The sequence below is a fragment of the Hipposideros armiger genome, unplaced genomic scaffold, assembly GCF_001890085.2.
Source record: "Hipposideros armiger isolate ML-2016 unplaced genomic scaffold, ASM189008v1 scaffold_1377, whole genome shotgun sequence".
NCBI lineage: Eukaryota > Metazoa > Chordata > Mammalia > Chiroptera > Hipposideridae > Hipposideros > Hipposideros armiger.
Window position 1 is genome coordinate 14,505 of NW_017732727.1, and position 20,837 is coordinate 35,341.

The window sequence follows — 20,837 nt, forward strand, 5'->3', positions numbered from 1 at the left end:
ATCGATACTTTTTTCCCTTACTCACCAGTCCAGTACTGAGTGGATGCTGGACTAAGGTAGAGAGGAAAGATCTCAAGTAGGAAAATTGCAGTGTCCATGTTTGGTGATTCTTCAGTATGACAAGGAAAATGAGGTCCCATTCTTACAGATCCACCAATCAGATCAAACCAGGTGTGTCCCTATAGTCTGTCTGATAGCAGAGATTTGACCTTCCTATTCTTATACACTCATCACATGATTCAGGAAAACAGAACTTTCCAAAGTGCTATTGTTTTTTGTCATCTAGGTGAAAGACAGTAGGAATATTGGCTGAGATTGGTATAAGACACTGCAATTTTGGTGAGCTCTTCATCCAGATGATGAGTGAAGAACTGAACCACAAATTTTGTGACCCAAAGGCTAATACCACATCTAGTACTCAAATTGCCTCTATATCTCTTCTGATAAGTGACTCCCATTCTTTGCCACTCTTTAGCCCACTATCATCCAATGTTATTGGCTTTACAGTTGGACAGTTCCTCTTCTAAAGAGACTTATTCCTTCCATTAAGTCTGTTTCTTTCTGACCCGTACTAATGGCCAATTACTTTAATGGACAATTAGCAAAGAAGTCTTCTGACATCCTCTATAAAAATTTATATCATCATCATGTAACTAACTTTTCACATGCATATGCCCTTTGTCTTAAAAAAATCATAGTATTTATTGAATGGATAGAAGAGCTGAATACCATCTTTGTTTTGTGGACTATGGAAACACCCTTCACTCTTAAAATGGAGGCTTCTGAAGCCAAAGAAGAAAATAGTTACAATATGTAGTTGTAGACTGTATTATTGTTCACAGATATTTACTATCCTATTCTTCTCCCCGAGAAGGGAATTTCCTCACTCCAGGAATGTTAAATCTTTCTATGTGACTTTCTTTGGCCAGTGGAATTTCAGTGGCATTGAAATGTGCCACAGTAATCAGAAAATTTAAAATGTGTTTGTGTAGCTTTGCAGAGTCTCTCTCACTTTTCACCTCTGCTACAAAAATGAGCATGTTGCCAATCAGAGTTATTCCTTCAAAGTAGACCCATGATGGAGAAGATACATGAAGCAGATGTGAATCTCACTCACAGCCTGGAGCATAGCCACAGCTCACCCATAATTTTCATATAACATGAGCAAGGATGATTTTATTGTCTTTGCAGTAAACCACTGAGATTTGAGAGTTGTTTCATAGCAAACCCAGAGAAAGCAGATTGCTAGAATTGTGAGCTCTTTCTTGCACTCCAACTCCTGACAGTTCAAGACTGAGTATTTAAAGAAAATCCACTATGTCTTCTATCAGCATACCCTAAAAATGATACTGAATTTCATTTATATTTCTGCTTTTTCTCCTTATGGAAATCTCATAATTGTACACTTCTTCAGTTAGTTTTAAAAAAATTTCTCATGAAGTGTTTCATGAAGGCCTATTTATATAACTACGCTATTCTATTTTTTATTTTGTGACCCTTTTATTTCCTTAGTAATAATTAAAAGGAGTTTCTCCAATTGTAAGAACAGAACAAGAGAACCCAATAGGTTCTGCAAAAAGTATCTCCATGCCCTCTAGGCCCATATTGTCGTGCCACAGCTCACCTCATAGGCACACATGAAGAGCAATGGTTTCAGTGGATCTCTTGCTGGTTCCCAAGAGTCTCAGTCCTATAGATATTGAGGTGGGGGAAACTGGGCAGCAAGGAAGTAAGTGATATGAACCAAGGGCCCCTGACTCTGTTCTCTGAGCCTTTCCAAACTCTCATTTGGTTTTCCTTGGTAGAGATGGGGAATTCTGTGTGATAGATTAGATTACTGCTCAAAAATGTTAACTCTCCCAGAGTATCCTTCCCCAAGTATTGACTATGGAGTTGGCTATCTGCACCACTTTGGTCAATGGGGTGTTAGCAGATGTGGTACAAGCAGAGGCTTGAAATTTGCATTTACAGGGGGGCTTGGTGTCTTCTGACTCTACTGCACCATGAGACTATACCATGGTTAGCCCACTGGCCCAAGGAGGATGCCAGGAAAGTGGAGCAGAGCTGCCTCAACTTGCAGCTTGAAGCACAGCCTAACAGCCAAGCCCAACTTGGATCAGCAAATTCCCAGCTGACCTGCAGCTGGATGAGCAATTTAACTGAGATCAGCAAAGTCGTCTCAGCCACTCTCCTGATGTATGAAAGATAACATTTTATTGTTGTGTGCCACTGAGATTTTGTGGATAGTTTCCCACAGTATGTCCTGGAAACCCATTATTTATCTGTCATTGTTAATTAGTAAATTGAATATAATGGACTAAATAAGTCTTTCCAGGCTGCAAGATATGATTTGTCTCTATATTTGGTGTAGGGATGACTTTGACTTTCAGGTGACATATACCTTCCACAGAGTGATTTTGTCCCACATAGAAGTCTAATAGTATATGAATTCAGTTACCATAAAAACCACTACGCACTCTTAGCTTTATTCACAAATAGTCAAAGGAGAGTTATTTCCTATTTTATATTAACACTGTGTGCTTAGGTGGATTGCAGCACTCATGAGAACAATGCATACATGCTATTTTTAGACTTGAAGTTTATCATTACTTAAATACGAGGTACAGAAAATGTGTTTGCACTAATTCAAACTGAATTAAACATTTTCAATCATTCTTACATCCAACTTTAAAATACCCAAATGACAGTTAAAAGTACAGGTTAATAAAACAAGGAAGGCAAGATTCAGTCTACATTTTGGCAAACACATTAGAAATAACCCAAACCCAAGGATTTTTGGTCAAGATGGAGAGTGGGTAAATGTTGTGCTGTCTCCTCTCATGACCACATCAAAATTACAACTAAACTACAGAACCATCATTAAGAATCACCTTAAGTCTCTAGACAAATAGAAGTCCTACAACTAAGGACATATAGAAGAAGCCACCTCAAGATTGGAAAGAGGGGCAGAGATGCAGAACTGGCTGGTGCCACAACTATATGTAACAGTTAAAAGTCAGGAGAAATATCTCAGCTGCGGAGGTCCCCCTGAGGAACAAGGGGTCATGGCCCCAAACCAGGATCCCCAGCCCAGGGTTCCAATGCTGGAAAGAGAAGTCCCCATAACCTCTGGATGTGAAAACAGCAGAGATTGTGGCTGAGTGAGACAAATGCTGCTGGAATCCCAGGTGCTCCTCTTAAAGTTCCTGTGCATGATTTACTCACTGAAAAACTCACTCCCTGACAGACTCACTTGTCTGGGGCAGTAGCTGGTAAAGAACAAGGGACATGTGGGGAAGAATTGAACTATCTGGCTTCAGGGTGAGGGCTGGAGGGACAGCTTTCTTTTAGATAGAAGTGCTGGCAGAAGGCATTGTTCCTTTGCTGAGCCCTCCCCTCACCCTCACTGTGCTGGCAGTTGCAATATCTGAGTCTATCAACATGCCTAACACCATTTTCCCCACCTGGTGTTTCCTAGAGACTGTGCCCTACCCAACTTGCAGGCCTACTCATGCTGAGTCCAGAGGCTTTTCCATACAAATGGCATATTTTGGCTCATGGTTCAGACTATCCTATCATCTCTCAAAGGTTCACCAACTCCAAACAAGCAGCATCTGATTTCAGCATTCCCTGTAACACTTTCTGAGCAGCCGCAAGCCCGGCATTGGTGGCAGCTGGCTTTGGTTTGAGACTTGGCTTTTTGAGGCACCTCCAAGCACAGTGTGGGTCATAGCCATTTGCAGATTGCTTTGTGGCTCATGCCAGGTGGCCCCAGGCAAGGTATAGGCTGCAGCTAAACTTGGCCTTTGGCAGGGCACCTCCCAGTAGGCTCCAGGGGAGGCCCCAATGGCCAGCTTTGGACTGAGCCAGAACAACATCCAGGCACTTCCAAGGATTACATACCCAAAGGGAAGACTAGGCAGACATCAGAGCCATATTAAAGTGAATCCTGCTCCATAGAGTTAGCCTCTGCACCACAACTTCTCTACTGTAGTCAAGGCCAGTCCTCACAACCAATCACCCTGAGGATCAGTCCCTTCCATTGACACGCAAACAGAAACCAAGGCTTAACTAAAACAGGAGGGCACACACACCCACACAAGGGACACACCTGGAGCACCCAGCTCTGGTGACTAAGAAGACTGAGTCACTGGGCCCCACAGGACGCCTACTACATAAGTCCACTCTACTAAGACTGGGAGGCATAACAGCTCAATTTAATACATAGAAACAAATACAGGAAGGCAGCCAAAATGAGAAGACAAAGAAACATGTTTCAAATAAAATAACAACAAAGCTCTAAGTAAAGAACTAAACAAAATGGAGACAGCAATCTACTAGACACAGAGTTCACAACAGTGGTTACAAGAATGCTTAATAATCTCAGTGAGAACTTTGACAAAGAGATAGGAATCATAAAAATGGGGATAGAAAACAAAAAACCAGTCAGAAATAAAGAATAAAATAATTAAAATAAAGAATGCATTAGAGGGAATCAACAGTAGAATAGATGAAGCAGAGAATCAAATCAGTGATTTAAAAGATAAAGTAGCAGAAAACACCCAAACAGAACAGCAAAAAGAGTCCTAAAAAATGAGGATAGTTTGGGGCCTCTGGAACAACATTAAGCGTACCAACATTCACACCATAGGGGTACCAGAAGAAGAGAGACCAAGGAATTGAAAGCTTATTTGAAGACATAATGATGGAAAACTTTCCTAACCTGGTGAAGAAAGTAAATATACAAGCCCAGGAAGTGTAGAGAGTCCCAAGCAAGATGAAACCAAAGCAGCCCGCACCAAGACACATCATAATTAAAATGCCAAAGTTTAAAGACAAAGAAAGAATCTTAATAACAGCAAGTGAAAAGCAGTTAGCTACCTACTAGGGAGCTCTCATAAAACTATCAGCTGATTTCTCAACAGGAACTTTGAATATTTCGTGCCAATCCCTTCTGGCCTGCAAAGTGGTGAAAGGCAAGAACATACAACCAAGATTACTCTACTCAGCAAAGCTATTATTTAGAATTGAGGGACAGATAAAGAGCCTCCCAGACAAGAAAAAGCTAAAGGAATTCATCAACATCAAATCAGAATTATAAGGAATCTTAGAGGGACTTCTTTAAGATGAAAAAAAAAGGATAAAAAATATGAATAATAATGTGGGAATAACTACATATCAACAATTACTTACAATGTAAATGGCTTAAATGCTCCAATCAAAAGATAGGATGGCTGAATGGATAAGAAAGTAAGGCCTTATGTATGCTGCCTACAAGAGACTCACTTCAGATCAAAAGACATACAGGCTGACAGTAAAGGAATCGAAAAAGATATTTCAAGAAAATGGAATTATTTTAAAAAGCTGGAGTAGCAATACTTATAGCAGACAAAAGAGACTTTAAAACAAAGGCTATAACTAGAGACAAAGAAAGACCTAGTAATCCCACTTCTGGGTATTTATTCAAAGAAACCCATAAAGCTACTTGAGAGGAGGTGTGCATCCATATGCTCATTGCAGCACTATTTACATTAGGCAAGAATGGGGACAACCTGGCGTCCATTAATGAATGAATGGATAAAGAAGAGGTGGTACATTTATACAGTGAAATATTACTCAGCCATAAAAAAAAGACTAAAATCTTGTCATCTGCAAAAACATGGATGGACTAGAGGGTACTGTACTGAGTGGAGTAAGTTAGTCAGAGAAAGACAAATGTCATATGATTTCACTTATATGTGGAATCTAGAGAACAGGATAAATGAACAAAAATCAGAAACAAGCTCAGATAGCATTTTGATGGCCTCTGGATAGGGGGCAGGGTTGGGAGGATGGGTGAAGGTGGGGAGGGGATTAAGAAGTACAAATTGGTAGTTACAAAATAGTCATGGGGATGTAGAGTAGAGCATGGGGAACATGTCAGTAGTATTGTAATAACTAAGTATGGTGTCAGATGGCTACTGGATTTATTGGGGTGATCACTTAGTAAGTTATATAAATGTCTAATCACTGTGTTGTACAACCTGAAATTAATATTGTATGTCAAGTATAATTGAAAAATAAGACATTAAAAAAAGAAATAACCCAGACTCCTTGAATATAATTTCATGTGGTAAATTTTGTTTGAATATCAGCTGTGTTGACTTTTACTTTAGGGTATTGGATACTTCTGTTTTCTTATATATATTCTTGAGCTTTGTTCTGGGACATGGTTAAATTGTTGGAAACAGATTAATGCTTTCAGATTTTGCTCTTAGACTTTATTAGTTGGGACTAGAGTAGCTTTTAATTTAGGTTTAATTTATCATCACTACCAAGGAAAAATATTCCTGAAGAAAGTCTACCTGATGACTCAAGAGTTATGAAGCTTTCCACTCCGATTTGTGGGGCATGAACTATTCCCAGACTTGTGTTCGTATTGGAGATTGTTTTCTCCAATCTTCTGGAAGGTCTTGCCCTAGTTTCAGGTAATTTCCTCCCATGTAAGCACTGAGTAGTACTCAGTTGAAGAATGCATCTCTAATATATTTTTGGCTTTCTCCCTATAGCTCTCTCCTCCCTTGTACACTGTCCACAGTGTACTCTAGCTTATCTTGAACATTTATGTTTGATACATTTTTTTGGATGCCACTTACATGACATTGAAAGTCAGATTTTGTGCGTGTGTGTATGTATGTATGTATGTATGTGATCACTTAAGCAAATAGTACAGAACAAATCAAAGATCATGGCCAGATCCTGGCATTTATACCTCCATAGAAAAAAAAATCAAGAATGATACCAAAGCAGGAGTGGTAATCAGAACCTGAGGTAATATGGAATTGGATAAAAGGTAGAAGTCCTGAAGTGATAGACTGTCCATAAACTGGAGAAACAGAAATCTGAATTCAGTTATCCATATATTGTCTTGATTCCACAATCCCTAATTGGCTAAAAAGGTTGGTCTGCAAAATAAGAGCACAAAGTGGTCTACTCAGGTAGAAGAAGAAACTTATAATTTCCATTTGTTACTCTTTTTTTAACCTTTTAAAATTTATACTATTATATGTTTTATTATATAAAATATTAATATAATATGTGATAGATACAAGTTGTTGATTATTATGCATATATAGACATACACATTGCATAGAAATACAATAATCAATGTGTGTGTGTATATACATATATACCCACTATATATATATGTATATACAATATGCATGCACACACACACGTGTGTGATCAAATTTACAGTCTTTACTGACTTTACTGACTTTAATTTCCTAGGTTGACTCCAGCCATTCTTACCTCCTTCTTGGGAAACCATGTTCTAGTTTCTGCTCTAATCCAAGGGTTAAGTACCTCCCTCTTCCCAGGGATGGAATCTGGTATATGTTTCAAGTGGTAGTGACACCTAGTGTTGAATCCTAAATATTTCTATAGCCACTATTTGAAGAGGAGCTTCTTGCCGCCTGTGCTTGGGAAGCTTAGTGAGTTATAGAGGGACAGATCAACCTGACTAGGCCTGGACTGAAAAGTAGCCCTCGCTGCTACCCTCCAGCACAGCATCGCATCAGTAAACTACATGACTAGAGCCCCAGGAGCTGAGAGAAGCTCTCACTTGGGTATGATCCCAGTTTGGGAGATGTCTAATTGCATTTGTGGTAGGTGAGTTCCTGTAGTGCTGAGACCTGCCTATGAGAATGGGGTTTGTCCTGGCTTTGTGTTCCTTCCTTAGTTCTGAAGAGTTTATTCTGTGACACTGGGGCTTAAAACCACTTGTTTTTCAAGACAAGTGCTACTATTTTAAAGAGAAAAAAATGTAAAATTTCTGTTAAAGGAGAGCTTGTTCTTATTTTAAACAGATAATGGTGGGTATAAAAGAATTTTCACAACATTTTAAATACATTTACAACTTTAATGTAGCAGTTTTATGTTAAAATACCAATATTCAATATAATCCAGAAATTATATATTTGGAATTATTTAATATGATGATAATTCTAGATGTAAACTGGGTTTTGAAAAGTTGTATCTCTATTCATGCATTTAAAGACTTCACTTGCAAAAAGTTGCAGAATCTCTTCAGATGAGACCCTGGTGTTTTACCTAAAACTTCCAGAATGGGCATGATTTGGGTGGACCTGTTTTTAATCTGGAAACACAAACCAAGTACCTTAGCTTTCATTCTAGGACTTTAAAGAGGTTTGACCTGCCTCAATCCCTCATGAGGTTATGCATTAACTAAGAGAACTAATATATGAATGGCACAGTGTCAGCTTAAAGATAACGTAAGTACCAAAAGTACTGTGGTCTATTGATTCTTATGGAAATTTCAACTGTTTTTAAAGATGAGACAAGAAATATAATGTGACACGATGAATATGTTAACTAGTTTGATTGTGGTGATCATTTTGCTGTGTATATGTCTATCAAAATATCAAGTCATATACCTTAAATATATAGTTTTTATTAATTAATTATACTTCAGTAAAAATAGGGGGAAAATACCAAGTTATTACCATGGAAAACTTCATGGAGATTAGCCCTCCTGATATTTTTCTGTACATGCTTTTGGCTATGTCTATGTATACCCATAACTAAACAAAAAATATCTAAAATTAAGTCATTAGAAAAAGGATGAGAGTCACTTTTGTTTTGGTGTCCATCTTGACCTCTTATCTAACTCCTTTGGCCACGAAAGGACAGTAAGCATGAGAACATTTAGCTCTCATTCCTAGGAACATACTCCTTGATTATTTGCCTTGTCCAGGAAACTTAGCAGCTCATGTCTCCTTACTTCTCACCTTTGTCCAAGGTCAAGTGCATCCAAAGAGCAGACTGACTCTAATTTGGCTGACAACACACTTATTTAAATTCATAGAAGTGGAAAACATTCCAGTGCCTGTGAAAAGAGAATGCTTAGGTGACAAACATAAGCAGCAGCTTTGGTCCACAACATCTGTTACTCAATTACATTTCAGAGAGCTGCCTGTACACATCTAAAGCAGAGGTGAATCAAATTAGGAATGAGGATGTTTAAGTGCAGTAGAGGTTCCAGTCTGAAAGAATGATGAGGAGATAGTTTATGATGGAGCTATCTAAAAATGATTTATTCTCAGGTGGTAGATTAATAATGTAGAGCTGAAGGAACAGAGAAAAATTCTTCAAGAAAATCATTACAAAAGTTCTCTGATCCCATTTCCATCAACTCTGAATCTGAGAGGTAAACGAAACCTTTAGAAATAAGCTATTTTATACATATGGATACATGCAATTATTATTATCAAAAGGATTGGGCAAAAAACCAAAATGAATTATTAAAGTTAAGGTAAAAGTGAGGTCCTGTGTCCACTAAAAATGTACACATAGTGCTGAGTATGGATTTTCCTTTCTGTCTTTGACTGGATGAGAGTGGGTAGAGAAAGAAACCTGATCTATCAGTTATAGTTTGATCAGGGAGGCAGAACCACTATAAATGATATGGAATAAGGGATTTATGATAGGGATTGGACCTTAAGCAATGGAGGGAGCTGATGAAATATATAGATGACAAAGTACCTGGAAGTGGCCTGAAATGGTCCTGTAGTTCAGGGCCAACGTTCAGAAGAAAATATGGATGTGGATTAGAAGAATGGAAGGTAAGGATAAAAGACAACTCCCAAGGATGAACTGGAACTGGCACAGGAAGCCTAGAACCCACATCTAGCCCTCACTGCCTCCAACCTCTACAATGTAGGTGTCAGAAGAAACTGTCCTTCACCATGGAGCTGATCACACACCTGACCAAGGATCCGGAGAAACGGAAGGAAAAGCTATGGTAGAAGATGAAGATAAATTGTAGTTTTATCTGTATCCCATACCACCAAGGTGAGCCCACAGATCAGTGACAAAAAGCATGAGCTGCAGCAGCACCTGGCTTTCTACACCTACCTTTAGAAAATAATGGTTGCTGTTTCACTTCTGCCTTTTAATCTCATAGAAATGTGTCTTCTGTTGGGGCTTACCCAGGAACCACACAGGGGAAGGAGTTCTGGGAAACTGAGTTCTATTTTGGCCAAGATGACACAGTACAATGCTCTCACAACATTAGATGCTTCTGAAAAATTTTGGACAATCCAAGTTGAGAAAAACATTTGCTCCTGTAAGTGAAAATATACTCATCTGTTTGTTTCCTTATCTATATCATATATCTATCTAATCTGCTTACAGCACAGGGTGAGATGCTTGTGTCCCTTATATGATTGTGTCTCCCTCAATCACTTTCATACCCACACAACTTTAACAAATTAGGATTGGACCAGAAAATATTCTTTGAAAAGAATGAGTCCTTGCCAAGAGTCTCATCCAGCTCACAATTGTAACATAATAAACTTTCCACTTGGCTGGTGTTTGTTCCATTTGAATCAAATGAGTTGGTTTTCTTCATTGCTGAAGACAAAAGTAAACAATTAGCTATTGTTCCCTAAAAAGGAGATTTGCATTATTGGTCAGGCAACATTCCCAGAAGTATAGGTTCCTCAGCTCTTAGACTTTTATTTCTAGATCTTCTGCAGAATCATTTCTCAAACTCAATTCTAGAATTCTCAATTTTAGAATCCAGGCAGAGAAGGATATCAGAGCCGCCACGGCCTCCTACTGTGCCCCTCTAGCAAGACACAAAATTCTTGGCTTTTAAGTTCAAAATCTTTGATCCAGAAAGAAGACAAGATTTATAAGGTATCTGATCTGGCAGAACAGGTTTATCCTCGTTGCTTCAGATTACGTTAGGCACAAAGACCTTCTGTGCCTGGCAGGAGGAAGGACATTCGTTGGGACCATGCTTTTCACTCCTTAATTAAGCTGAGGCTTTCAAGAGTATACATCTCAAGAAGCGGATGCCAAGCACTCCTGTGGAACAAGTGAGATAAAGAGGTTGGCTAGGAGACAGTAAGAGTGATCATTCTGGTCAGTTAGTACAGGATCCTGCAGCTGGGATGAAGGGATGAACACCAGAAAAATCCAGAGTGGACAGTCCCTGCCAGGAGATGTGGCTGCAATCTCAGTGGATCAACAGTACCAGAGAATCTAGTAGAAGAATGTCATTTCCTATAGGTCACAATGTGAAGAAGCACCATCATTACAGCAAAAGATGTATCTGGGGTCAGAGGCCAGCTGAAAAACAAGGAAGCAAGAGACAGTCCTCTCCTATGTGACTGCAATGGTGGCACTCTTATAAGAACTCACCCATCCACTACTGCAGTTTTAAACCTAACATAAGAAAGAGGGTGATTAAGAGCCCCTGCCCCAGGGTTTCCTAACCTGTACCAGACTAAATTATAAATTGAAATGGACTAAGGAATTATTAAAGTGGATTGGATTTTGTTTGAAGTGCTATCTTCTATAATTCAATTTGATTTATTTTTCCTCTAAGCCCCATTGTGGGTGATACAGAAAAAACCCTGAAGTCAATGACATTTTTGCACAATTAGTTAGCTGGGTGTCACTAACTGAAAAGCTGCAGGTGTACATGAGTGGGTACTGGGGCAGCCAAGGAGGGCAGAAGAAAGCTGGCTATGTTGCGAAGACTTCCTACAGAGAACAGAGTTTTCTAGAGCTGAGGCTGGTACATTCCTGAATGGGGCACAATTGCACACATTCTCTGGCTTTTCCAGGAGCTTGTTCCAGTTACTCTTCCTGCCATCATCCTTCCCTGGACCTTTCAGTGCACAATAAAATACTGTTATTATTCAAAGGCAAGTTGTTTTTTTCTTTATGTGTTAAGCACTATGCAGGCATTTTAGATTCATGATCTCATTATATCCTTATAACAAACCCATGAGAAGCTACTGTCATTACTTTCATGTTCAAGAAGAGGAAGCTGAGGCTTAGATCGTGCAACAGATCTAAAGTCTGACAGGTATTGGTTCAGATCCATCTCTGCCCTTTATTGTAATTCCAGAGCTGAAGTTCTTAACTACCTATGCCACATGAATTTGGACAAATGAGCATAAAAATGCGTCCTTCCTCAACTGTTCTCTAATCTTCACTTTTCCATGAAGACTTGAAGACTCAAAAAGGGCTGATGGCAGTGTCTTTTACTCTCACTTGGGGGCGGGGGTGACAAAAAGGGAACAGAGATATTTGTGTGAAGGAGAAACAAGATGTTGGCTTTGAAAATGAGATTCAATTATTGGACTTATGTCATGTCTCCATACTGTATTCACCACTGTATATTCTCTTCCATTCTGTTCTGAGATGGCCCCTTCACCATGAAAGAGCCCTTCACCATTGTACGGTTGACAATGGGATTAAATGTTCTACTGTAACTAAGCTCATACCCTGAGTCTGACAGGCATGGGTGTTGTCATGTGTAGTTGTCCCTGGATGGAGCAGGAGCACATATACAGGTGGTATTTTCTCTTTTTTTTTTTTACCCCCAATCATTCAATATCATATGAAGAAGATAGAACTGATTGGTATTTGGTCTTGGTCTGTAGTAGACCCAGAAAACCATCTAGAGAGAAACACCTTACTATGGGATTTCTGAGGTTATTTGGCTAGATAGTTAATACTAATCCTACTAAATGCCATGAAGTCCAGATTAAAAACCCTGGATCTCCATATACATGACGAGACCCACTTGTCAACCGAAGCTACCAAGTGGATTGGGTGGGAGATTAGAAAAGAAAGACACAGAGACAAAAGCTGGGATCAGGAGGTCCACTGACTGCTGATGGAGGAGCAATGGCCACGTTTATTTTTTTGCAGAAAGTTTATATAGTAGCAAGCAGCTGCAGAGAGCAGTAAGCAGCTGCAGGGGGTCTGTTTATCGGGTTAGACATTAGTAAGTTACATCCTGTTATGCATTTCTCAGGGTGCACAATCAGGTTACATTTGTTATGCACTTTGCAGAAGCTCCTGCGGCTTCAGCTATTCTTTTCTCATCTTGGATCAGTGGGGTGGAAATTTCCCTGAACTGTTTGTTCCACAGGCTGTGAGGACCCTGTCAGCTCACAACCTGCTTCCCACATACACACGCTCTGCTTACATGGTATAAATGGACGTTAGGCATTAGGCCAAAGAGCTATTCCAATGCAAAGGTTCCTTGTCATTTCCCTCAGCTTTGGTGTCACTGATGGATTTGAATATCATTTTTTCCTGCATTTTCTCCAAAGCCCAGGGTCATGTTTAGGAGATAACGCTGTAAAATAAGCTTCTAGCTCTGAGGCTTCTGTAGCATCTTTTCATCAACTTCTAATAAAAATCAGCAGCAGAAGAACTGACACTGGGTGGTGAACACACAATGTGATATATAAATGATGTGTTATGGAATTGTACACCTAAAACCTATGTAACTTTACTAACAATTGTCACCCCAATAAACTTTAATTAAAACAATTAAAAAATCAGCAGGTAGATTACATTTGGCATAAAATTATGTTCATAGAACATAACCTTTCCCCAATAAGTGGACTTGGGTTTGGCAATGGACTCCAGGGCCCTTGATAAGGAGAAGGGGGGATGAGCACCCATCACCCCAAAATAATGCAGAAAAATAAATATGATCCAGTCAACCTTAGGTCTAGGACTAGGATTATGAGGAGATAGAAATTTGAACTAGTTAGGATTTTAAGCTAAACTTTACAAAAATGTGTGATATCCTAAGTTTTCTTTTTTTGTTTGTTTTTGAATATGAGGCTTGAATTTTAGCTCTGGCTTCTTTTAAATTATACTTTCAAAATACTAAGATGATTTATTTTTAACCTAAGGTAAGTCACCTTAGCTTTCTCAGATTTTGTAATGGTTTCTACACTGAGGTAAAATGAACATTTTAAAATCTGAAATATTTTAGAACTAAAATGGACATATCATAATTCTGAATCACTACAATTGGGAGTGATTGCTTTATTCTATCTTTAATGCATTACTACAGAACTTCTGTAGGTTTCCAGCCTGAAATAATTTCATTATGGAAAATCTATGATTAATATAAAAAGGGTTAAAACAAAATATGAAGCAAGAATTCTCCAAAGAGAGATCTGAAGTTATTTCAAGGTTTGCATCTACCACTGGGTCTCTATTTATTCTCATCACCTTTACTCCATTCTCTGCCCAGCCTCTTTCATGTCAATAATCCTACTGTCACCTTCTCTCTATGTCATTTTATTATTTCAGTGTGGCTACCATCCTTCATGTATCCCATTTCAGAGCCTCCAAAATGAAATCTCCTAATGTACTTCTCTGTCTCCTCCTTCCTGCTCCCAGTTAACAGTTATTAGGAGGAGATGTAGGATATTACATTTCCATCTATCTATTTAAATGGGGGAATGAGCTGGCTTTAACTCCTGTGGGCAGTAAGGTCCCATTAGATTAAGATTTTTCACATTCAGATTGTCTCCATCCTCAACAAAAAGCCTTTTCTGTGGGAAGCCAACAGAATCAGAAAAGTTTGCCAACACTGTTGAATTTTTCTAGACGTTAACTAACATAATTTGTAAACTATCTTCAAAAAGGTGTTAGAGTATAATTTTACCTTCTAGAAAATGTACAAAACACTCTCAAAAGAAAAACTAGAAATCCTTTACCAAAAAAGATATAAATATACAGACCACAGAAGTAGGGTTGTTTCTATCTATTGTACTTAATTTTATGATGTCAAAAGGAAAAGGGATTTGTAGTACAAAAACTCGTGCCCTGATTTCTCCTTTTCTTTTTTTTTTTTGATTTCTCCTTTTCATTTTCAGATATTCCCCTCTCCACTTTCAGAAAATACATACATGGTCAAATAGAACATATTCCAGTAATTCTCATAGACACTTATTTCCACAACTCAGGTAAGGTCCAGTTGCATGGGTCCTATTGCATGGGTTTCCCCAGCCTTTTCCTGTCATCCCTAAATATCTGTATGTCCCATAGATGCAGAACGGTCACTTGGGTTGAGCTGCTGCCTTAAGAATGTGGAGAAGTCTTTCTCGAATCTGTTTGGTGCGGATAGCATAGACAACTGGGTTGAGAATGGGTGGAATAAGGAGGTAAAAGTTGGCCAAAAGGATGTGAATATGGGGAGGCACATGACCAAAGCGGTGAGTGAGAGAGGAGACAGCAATAGGGATATAGAAGACAAGGATAGCACAAAGGTGAGAACTGCATGTCCCTAGGGTTTTAAGCCTGGCCTCAGGGCTAGCCAGCCCTATTACCGCCCTGAAAATCATCACATAGGAGGCAGTGATGGCTAATGAATCCAGGATCAATACGAGGAAACCAATTCCCATTCCATATAAATCGTTGACTGTTGTGTCACCACATGCCAAGGTGACCACGGCCATGTGCTCACAGTAGGAGTGGGCAATGATTTGGGTCCGGTAAAGGGACAGTCTCAGGCGAATCATCAGGGGCAGGGGTCCAATGTAGAGTACTCCACGGAGGAAGGCAACCAGGCCCAAACGACCCACCACTGTGTGAGTGAGCACTGAGGTATGGTGTAGTGGGTTACAGATGGCCACATAGCGATCAAAAGCCATAGCAAGGAAGATGCCTGACTCAACAGTGGCGAAGCAGTGGATGAAGAACATCTGGGCCAAGCAGGCATCCAGGCCAATGTTGTGGGCACCGAACCAGAAGATGCCCAGCAGTTTGGGCATGGTAGAGGTTGACAGGACCAAGTCAATGACAGCCAACATGCACAGGAAGAAGTACATGGGCTGGTGCAGACTGCGTTCTACCTTTACCACTGCCAGGATGGTGACATTTCCCACCACAGCCAGCAGGTACATAGAGCTGAAGGGAATGGAGAGCCAAACGTGCAGGGACTCTAGCTCTGGGATGCCAGTAAGCCAGAAAGAAGTAGGCACCAAGCACGCATTATTAGACATGAACATATTTCAGGATGGGGAGTATCCAGGGGACAGGAGTTCTTAGATTTAGATTTTTACTTCTATGAGTTATATTGCCTCTGAAAACTGTAGACTACTGGCTCTTATTTCCATCCTGGGCAACTGGTGGAACCTATAATAAAGGAAAATTCTGAATGCCTACTTGAAAATTGATATATTACATATGATATAAAAGAAACTCTGCATGAAAACACCCACAGGTAAATGTAGAAACAAGCATTCTATGATTCCTACTGCTAAATTGCCCTGCTCTATTGTAGAAAGTCTCAAAATTGCTCATCCCCTTTGCCTAGTAGTTTTGCTTTGGTAAACATTTTCTAAAGGAAATGGGAAATACAGAAAAGTTCTACATGCAATGATTAAACGTAAGTCCATGTAACATGTTTAGCCTAGTGCTTTCTCTTTTCACTTCATAAATAGTAATGTTAACACCGTCAATAATAAACATTGAGTAGCTATTTGCAAGCGCTGATTTTATAATAAAGAAATGTATTCAAAGAATTTTTTAAATTCTAGTACATCCATTCAATGAATTAAAATTATGTTTATAGCATTTTTAGAGCTATGTATTTACCTGGTAAAATGTTTACATCTTATTTCAGTTAAGTGAGTGATGGCAAGAGGCAGATTATAATATAATTTCATTAAAATATATGTGTGTCATGTACAAAAACATCTTGATGTAAAAACGCACTTTTAACCTTATTCCTTTTTTATATGTCAATATTCTGTGTTTTAAAAATGGCCAAGAGCTTTAAAAATCTTATAAGTTATCAAAAACCCAATCAAAAACACAATGGGACAATTTAGTAAGAAAAACATATCAGTGAGGTACAATTCCCTTTAATGGTTTAACACTGGTTTTGTCCGATTGTCAAATCTAATTGACTTCTTCAAAGATTATTTGGCACAGGACCCAATTTCTCAAAGAAAAAGTTCGCTCATTTAAGGTTGCCCAGATTTCATGTTTTAAAAAATGAATAAAGTTTCTTAAGAAAGGTTTACTCTAAGGACAAACCCCATTAAACTTTCTGAGAATCTGACATTGCATACAATTTTAGATAAAAGAGGCACATATTTTTATGAGAAAACCTCACTGGATGTTTTGCCCATTATCTGATGATAGTGATTTAAAAAAATGGACTGACAGACTAAGAAGTGATCAGTAAAAGGGTCCTATTGACTGTTTTCTAGTCTTTGAAGAGTCAGGGAGGATCAGCACTAAAACACTGGCCATCATTTGTAAAATCCTTGTCCACCTCCTGCTCTTTTGCCTCTGACTAAGAATCTAGCAATGGCTCCATTGCTTTGCATCTTCAGGGTCTAGAACCTGAGAGCCCAGGGTCTAATTTGGGTCCTTCCCTGTCTTGGTCTTGCTGTCCTCATGTTTCTTGTCCAATTCTCAGCAGAGTCAAGTTTCAGACTCCCCACATGCACCATGTGATTTTTTTTTCCACACAGCCATGTTTTGTTGAGAGGTTTCACCACCTTCTTGATTTTTACCCAGGCAAATTCCCCCCATCCTTGTAGGCCCATCCCAACACTCCCCTCCTCTTTTGTAGCCTTATTTGGTATTTCTGTTCTATACCAGAGTGGGTGGCTAAGTAGTCAGTGAATTCTCCCCAGTTGTCTCAAATAGCCCATTTACATTTGAAATATTCCTGTGTAAAATATAAGTTGCAATTACATTTTTGTATCAAATAAGCATAAGAAATGCACCTATGTAACTTCAGGGATTCCTAATTCATGCTCCCACACACAGTTAATTTTAAGTTTACAAGTTTTCTTACTTCTGGCTCAGGCTTTGACTGGGTGTTGAAAAAAGGAAGTTTTGTGAACTTTAAAATGGTTCACAAGTGTTCTTTTACATTAACTCTTACTGACTTCAGCAATTCTGTGAATTGGGTACTTCAACATGCCAATAAGTGATAATGTGTGTGAAGTCACTTTCTCAGGGGTCAAATGGAAGTTTCTGTGAATCTAGAGGATAAGATAGGAAAAGGAAAGAGGTCCTTTGAGGCAGCACCACAGGACTTGCTCTGGGCACCAGCTTTGTCCTCTACCAAACAACTTTTCCCACTGCAGATCTTCATCTCACTCTGTGTTTGGGCAAATTGCCTAACCTCTTAAAGTCTCAGCCCTTTTCATGTGAGAAATGGGGAGAATATCAACTGTGAAGGGTAAGTATTAATATAAAGAACAAATAAAATAAATGTGAGGCTTTTGGCACATGGCAACAGTTTCCTTTCCCTGAATTCTACTCTTCATTATGGTAAGTAGACAAGAAATTTACATGCTGCTAATTGGAATAGTTTCCTGTGTCTCTTTGTTTCATGGAACATCTTTGCAGGGTCCCCAAAAGTCCAGGAATTGTAGAGATGGAACAGTGATTTAAGGGGAACACTAGTCAATATACAATTTTATCTCACAAGAAGGTGAATGTCTGAAGTGTTCTCTAAAAATATTGTGATGAACCACCATTCTAAAGCAGAAAGGGGCCTAATTACTCAATGTCCAGGTAGCTCAAAATAGTAGCTCCTCATCACAAATGAATCAGTGTTCATAGGATAGACTTAAGCCTAGATTTCTAACTTTGATTTGTGTGAGACCCAGTTTAATCAATAAAATTGTTTTAGTCTGGGACAAAGAATGTGCACATGTGTATAAAAATATAGCCACCAAGTTGATAATTGGCATCTTAAGTGGTGGTTTTTACTAGGTTGAGGCACCTAGGTTATGTTACTTTAAGTTTCTGGAATAGAACATTCCAGAGAAATATTTTCTGTGTCATCTTACTTAAGGGCATTCTTACCTGGACACTACTGACGTGCCTGCAAGTCCTGGAAGAGGTATTCTGATGGTGGGTCAGGCTCCTGAGAGATGTTTTGTTGTGGTGAAATAAATATGGATTAGAAGCAAGACCCACTGAAGTTCAAGTATTAACTTTGCTGTTTCTGTCTGTGTGACTTAGGAAGTGTAACCTCTCTGTCTCTGTTTTCTATTCAGGTCCTCCGTCTGTGAAATGAAGGGTACATCTCTAGCTATGTTAGTGATGCTTCATGTAGTAAATCAACTGTTTATAAAAATGTGTGTATGCATGCACACAGAAGGTCAAAGGTTGGGTACCTGGCCGCTGGAATAGGCATTGTATTCCTTTCTTTACTGACTCCTCACCTCTCTGCTCCTTCCATAGAACACATGCAGTGTTACTTCCATATGACCTTGGTAACTCCATATTCTTCTTTCCCAGCTGTGTGAATAGCATTTTAAACATGGATATAATCAATTGAAGAGACCTGTTGATGGTGTAAGGATCAGCTCAGGAGAGAAAATTGCGTGACTGGAGCAGAAGGCAAGAGGCCAAATCGGGCTGGAACAGTCCAATCTTTCCTCTTGGGTTATGGAGTGTGCTCGGCAATCAAGCCTTGGGAAGCCTTGGGGTTTCTCCTCTTCTTTGATTCATAGCCCAGACCAAAGGATGCTCAACTTATTTCCTCTACTTTTGACTAGAACTGTGAAGATAAGCCCTGGATGGACCAAAAACCAAATATAGTTTCTCGAAATTAGAGCGTGTTTCCGATGACTTTGGTCCCATCTCTGGAATATACTTACCCATTGGGGTGCTGTCCACAGAATTAGCTTTAAGCTTTGTTTCTTACAGTGATCACCTCTTGTCTGAATGCTTAGACAAATTTAGTTCAGTCAAGGGATTCCATGGCCCTGATCTCGTCACTATTTTCTCTTGTGTCCCCCTCTTTATCCAGATGCTGAAAATAGCCAGTTATGTCCCCAGAGGTTGCACAGAGAAATCTGTTCCTTTCCCCCTGGATCTCCAGTTACTCCTCTTTGGGAGCAGTGTTCACTTCTTATCCCGCTCTGCCTCCCAGGACTAAATTATAGACTTATTTCTACTCTCCTACTGGGGCTCTTGGCTGGCCCCAGGTCTCTGACTACCCTCTCCTCAGAGCTCAGGTTTTCAAAGACTCCAAGAGGGACATTGGGAGAGTTCACAAGAGAAGTGGGGGAGGGGAAAAGAACATAGGATACAGGTATAACTAATATGAACACTTTTATTTTTGGTAATTAACTATTGCTTACATTTAAAAATTTGTTAATATAAAATCTAGGCTATACAAATGAAGAAAATTACTTAAATGCAAACTTGATCAACATCGTAATTTTCATTCTGCTTCTAGTTTTTTCAATGCATGTTTGCTTAAAAATATTTATGATCACAAGTTACAATAATTTGTGTCCATGTCTGTGGTTACTTTAACCTACACTTCCCAGAGTAGTGAAAAGGCTAGTTTCAGTTTTCTCACTATACCAAGTGGCACAGACATATGTGTCAATATTCTTTTTCCGCTCAATCTTAGGATAGGCTCCCAGGGAAACTATTGACTATTGTGCAGGCCTCACAAATACTATTGTCAAATTGCTTTCCCAAACTGTCCAGCTTGTTTTTAACCTAGTATTAAGTGAGTTTATTTGCTAAATTGCCCTATAGTAATTTTTAAAGTATTCATTATATAGATGAGCAAAACAAAAACAAAATTTTAATTTCTTCGATTTCTACGAAGTATGAAGATATCAATATTTGAACATGTGACCAATGTATTTATTTTGAACTATTTCTTTCCCCCATTTTTTTCTGCCATATACTTCATATTCTTAAATTAGGGAGAATGATTTTAGGAAATATGGGAAAGATTTCATGTTTTCTCTATAGAGTTCTGACACATACAAAGAGGGACTTTTATTTATGTCACTAAATTATAATACTCCATCTTGATTATGGGAACCCTCAGTGAGATTTCTTCATTATTCACACAATATTTGCTCTTTTCTGTATCCTTGCTGTACCCTTATTTCCAAGCCCTCCTCACTGGCCTTATTGTCCCTGTCTTGGCTATCATTCTATTCTCTACTACTCAGGTGTCATTTTGAAGGTGCAAAATTAATTGTTCACACTCTAAAAAA

At 39.0% G+C, this 20,837-nt stretch overlaps 1 protein-coding gene across 1 annotated transcript; it reads right to left on the minus strand.

The window, feature by feature from the left end:
• Positions 1-14,891: 14,891 nt before the first annotated feature.
• Positions 14,892-15,842, minus strand: LOC109377364 (olfactory receptor 52M1-like). The gene has a single exon (XM_019633700.1). The coding sequence runs from the start codon at positions 15,840-15,842 to the stop codon at positions 14,892-14,894; it is 951 nt and encodes a 316-aa protein (XP_019489245.1).
• Between the last annotated feature and the right edge of the window lie 4,995 nt (positions 15,843-20,837).